Source organism: Babylonia areolata, chromosome 18 (genome assembly GCF_041734735.1).
Source record: "Babylonia areolata isolate BAREFJ2019XMU chromosome 18, ASM4173473v1, whole genome shotgun sequence".
Classification (NCBI taxonomy): domain Eukaryota; kingdom Metazoa; phylum Mollusca; class Gastropoda; order Neogastropoda; family Buccinidae; genus Babylonia; species Babylonia areolata.
In genome coordinates, this window is record NC_134893.1 from 66,296,106 (window position 1) to 66,301,105 (window position 5,000).

At 47.2% G+C, this 5,000-nt stretch overlaps 1 protein-coding gene across 1 annotated transcript in view; it reads right to left on the reverse strand.

The window, feature by feature from the left end:
* Positions 1 to 3,819: 3,819 nt before the first annotated feature.
* LOC143292319 (BAI1-associated protein 3-like) overlaps positions 3,820 to 5,000 on the reverse strand; it is a 180,208-nt gene continuing 179,027 nt past the window's right edge. The window contains exons 33-34 of the mRNA XM_076602507.1: positions 4,711 to 4,913; positions 3,820 to 3,963 (exon numbers count right to left, since the gene is read on the reverse strand). Coding sequence (XP_076458622.1) covers positions 3,863 to 3,963; positions 4,711 to 4,913 — 304 coding nt within the window. The 3' untranslated portion in view covers positions 3,820 to 3,862. The remainder of the gene's footprint in view (positions 3,964 to 4,710; positions 4,914 to 5,000) is intronic.

Below are 5,000 nucleotides of genomic sequence, written 5' to 3' on the forward strand. Positions count from 1 at the left end.
TTTAAACACAAGCAAACAAGTCAATAAAAAGAACCGTGGATCCAGAAAAGTCAGGCGTAGTTAGTAATTGGGACGGGATTTAAAAAAAAAAGAAGTAAATAAATAAATAAATACATAAGTAAATCCGGAGTAAAAAATAATTCTGCACTTTTGTTTACGTGAACGAAAGAGTTAACTCACTCAGTACGGCCAGTCCTCTCTTCTCCTCTACACAGACCCCTCGGATGTCCAGTGGGTGTCTGAATGACCCAACCTTTAGCTTCCGTCGTCAGAATTGTGGTATTCTTTGTCAACATTCACCTCTTCAGTATAAGAGCCTTCCGCTTGCAATATTTTGATGATGGTAATTGGGATGAAACGCTGTTAACGTCGTCTCTTTCGCCGTTCGTATGGAGAGCTAAGGGTCGTCCAATCCCTCCCCTACCCCTGCACGTCATCCCTTATCCACACTCCACTCAAACCTCCCCTTCCACAATCCTCTTCCCACCCCACCCCCACCCCCAACTTGTATTTGTATTTCTTTTTATCACAACAGATTTCTCTGTGTGAAATTCGGGCTGCTCTCCCCAGGGAGAGCGCGTCGCTACACTACAGCGCCACCCATATTTTTTTTTGTATTTTTTTCCTGCGTGCAGTTTTATTTGTTTTTCCTATCGCAGTGGATTTTTCTACAGAATTTTGCCAGGAACAACCCTTTTGTTGCAGTGGGTTCTTTTACGTGCGCTAAGTGCATGCTGCACACGGGACCTCGGTTTATCGTCTAAATCCGAAAGACCTCAAACTCACCCACACCTCTTTTTCAATCCCTTCTTCATTGCATCCCGGCCCGAACCCCTTTGGCTCTATACAATGTACCAGACATTTCATTCCGCTTTGCCGAGCCAGTTCCTGACAGCCGAGAATTGTGTGTACGTCAGTTTGACTTTTCTCGCCATGTATGCCAGTATGTCAGGTCAGGGGCATAGCCCTTGCTACTGGTACCATGTAACACAGTACTACCTGCCGCATGTGAAGTCTCCCAACGATGGACCAGGCGGAGGAGGAAACCTTTCCCAACGGCTGTGAAGGCGGAAGAGGATGACCAAAGGGCAGGGGGAGCTCTTATCCTTGGCTGGAAGTCCTCCTTGGAGACGGAACTCCGAAAAAAACCCAAAAAAACAAAAAAACACCTGCACCTGCCGAGGCCGTTATACACGTGGCAGTATCTGCACCTGTGGGACTATGAGCGTCGGTAGGCGAGAGAGTGGGGAAGGGACTGCACAACTCCTCTTCACTAAAAAAAAAAAAAAAAAAAAAAAGTCACCTGTGCTGGTCAGGCAACCAGGCCAACGCTGGCCATTAAGGAGAAGCGTGAGCGAAGGAAGCAGGGCTCAACTTCTGGAGACGTTTTCCCTTGCAACACCTGTGGGAAGTGCTGCGCATCCAGAATCGGCCTCTTCTCCCATTATGAGGACACACACCAACAGATGAGCCTGCCTGCCTACTCATCCGTCGGTCCGACGGGAGACTCCATCATGCCGTCAACAATCCTCACTAGCCAGCTATCTGATTTGCGGCGTGCACACAAATGAGACGGATGGCTGGTCCAAGGGACAGAACCCTTCAATGACACCGGAAGCGCGAATCTGATCAATTTCGTTTCTTTCGTCTGGAGAGCGCCGTGTTGTGTCAGGCTGACGGCAACTGGCCGTGTCTCACTGAAGTGTGTTGCTGTGTCAGGCTGACGGCAACTGGCCGTGTCTCACTGAAGTGTGTTGCTGTGTCAGGCTGACGGCAACTGACCGTGTCTCACTGAAGTGTGTTGCTGTGTCAGGCTGACGGCAACTGACCGTGTTTAACTGAAATGTGTTGCTGTGTCAGGCTGACTGCAACTGGCTGTGTCTAACTGAGGTGTGTTGCCGTGTCAAGCTGACGGCAACTGGCTGTGTCTAATTGAGGTGTGTTGCTGTGTCAGGCTGACGGCAAATGGCTGTCAGAAACTGGCTCGGCTTAATTAATGTGAACCTAGCTTAACGGTCCCATAACCTTTTGACCACGAGAGCAGTAAATGGACCGCTGGAGAGTTCCGCGGCCATCGAACTTTTACTCGAAATCGCAAACAATGGCAAAGGCGATCGACAGAAGCAAAAGCAGCAAACATAAGTGCTGTCCTCCATTCCTTCAGTTGATAGCCTCCATTGCTAAACCAAACTGTACAATATATGCACAATAAAAAGAACAAAAAAATGAAGCAAAATGTCGAAGAAAGAAGCCTTCTGTTTACGCACTTTCTTCCTCTCTCAATCGCTTCATTGCTCGAAATTTCGGAGAGCCAATCAACTTCAAAAGCACAGATCATGTGACGCGCCTCTATAAGTCATGCAAACACGGAACTCTCTAGCGGTCTATTCACATCCGCTGTTCCTATGCTTGAGCACAGGAAGGCAGGGCCCTCACTTCTACTTCCACCGTTTTAACCTTTCCCCAACCGAAGTAAAATCACCCACCCACACCTGGGTGCAGAGAGGATATTCGGAGTAAAGTGTCTTTCACAATCACACAACACCATGCCGAAACGGCGCCTCGAACCCTGGTCCACAGAGGGTAATGGAATATATCAGTATGTAGCCACCAGGTCCTTCCTCTTCCCGCTACTTCTGTATAAACCTTTAAAGACACCAGGCTTTTTTTTCTGTCTTTCGTTTTCATTCTTTTTCTTTGTTCAGAAGTGGACAGCATAACACACACACACACACACACACACACACACACACACACACACACACACACACACCAATCTGTTATAGCATATCATACATAATCCTGTGAGCTTTTCAATCTTGTGGCATAGGGATTTTTTTTTTTTTCTAAACAATATCGTCATCCAGCAAGCTTTTTAGCCTTGTGGCGTAGGGATTTTCTGTCAATATCATCATCATCATCTAGTGAGCTTTTCAGCCTTGTGGCGTATAAATTTTCTGTCAATATCATCATCATCCTGTGAGCTTTTTTCAGGATTGTGGTGTGGCATCTAGTTTTTATTTTAATCTAAGGATTTTCTATGACTATCACCATCTGGTGAGCTTTTCCAGCCTTGTGGCGTGGAGTCCAGTTTTTATTCTGATCTACGCACTTTCTATCAATATCATCACCCCGTGAGGTTTTTTTTTTTTTTTTTTTTTTTTTTTACAATTTCGTGGCGTGGCGTCAAGCTTTTTATCTCGGGATTTTCATTTAATATCATCGTCCAGTGAGCTTTTGCAAGCTAGTGGCGTGGCATACAGCTTTTTTTAAATTTATTTTTTATTTATTTAATTTTTTTATTCTAGGGATTTTTCTATCAATAACATCATCATCATCCAGTTTGCTTTTGCAGGCTTGTGGCTTACCGTCCAGTTGTTTTGTTGTTGTTTTTTTTTGTTGTTGTTGTTTTTCAATCTAGGGATTTTCTATCAATATCATCACCATCCAGGGAGCTTTAAAACCTTGTGATGTGACATCTGGGTGTTAATATAGGGATTTTCTACCAATATCATCATCATCATCATCATCCAGTGAGCATTTTCAGACTTGTGGCGTGGCCAGGTTTTATTCTAATCCAAGGATTTTCTAAATATCACCAGCCAATGAGCTTTTCTATCTCGTGGCGTAGCGTCCAGTTTTTATTTTAATCTAGGGATTTTCTATCAATATCATCAACCAGCGAGCTTTTCAGCCTTGTACACCACAAGGCGTACGGTTTTTTTTTTTTTTTTTTTTAATTTCAATCTAGGGATTTTCTATCAATATTATCAACCAGTGAACTCTAGCAGGCTTGTGGCATGGTGTTCACTATTTCAATCTGGGGAATCACTGTCAATACACATGACCAGGGGGATGCTGTCTATGTGGCAGCGAGATCCTCTATCAGACTCCGCTTCCTGACGAACTCCTGTGCCTCGCTGTCCCAGCTTCTGGCCCGAAGGATGCTCAGGGCACCGTCATCTGGGAACCAGAAAAAAACAACAAAAAAACAACGAACTATTGATGTGGAATTTTAGGGGGAGTAGTTAGGTTGTTGTTGTTGTTGTTGTTGCTGTTGCTGTTGATATTGTTGTTGCTGTTGTTGATGTTCCTCAGACACACACAAACACACACATACACCCATCCGCATTACTTGCATGCATAAACACACACACGCATATATACGCTAATCACATACATACACACATACTTCCAAAAAGACACCCGCCCCCCACATCTCCCCCAACAGACATCCCCCTCCACACACACACACACACACACACACACACACACACACACACACACACATCCCCCCACAGACATCCCCCTCCACACACACACACACACACACACACACACACACACATCCCCCCACAGACATCCCCCTCCACACACACACACACACACACACACACACACATCCCCCCACACACATCTCCCCCCACAGACATCCCCCTCCACACACACACACACACACACACATACCCCTGCACACATCCCCCACATCACCCCCACACATCAAATCCCCCCCCCCCCCCACAAACAAATCACCCCATACACGTCCACACACATCCCCTCACACAACACACACACACACACCAATGCACGCCCCCTACACCCACACACCCACCACCTCCACAACCACACACCCACACACCCAAACTCATCCATCCCACTCTCCCCTCCACACTCACCCCCCTCCCCACACACCCACACACAAACTCTTACCCACGACAACAGGGTGTATCAGAGGCAGAGACACGACGTTCAGGGCATCGAAGCTGGACACCTCCTCACCGCCGATGCCCGGGACCTCAGCCAGAGGGAGGAAGGCCTCCCCGCCAAAGTCGTTCTGGAACACCAGGTCGTGGTCCATCACCGTGAACACCAGCACCGCCCCTCGCCGTCGGCACTGGCTGGGAAGCACCTGACTGCAATGGGGTGGGTGGGGTGGGTGTTGATGGGTGGTGGTGGTGGGGTGGTAGGGTGTTTTGGGTGGGTGGTAAGAGAGGTTGTGG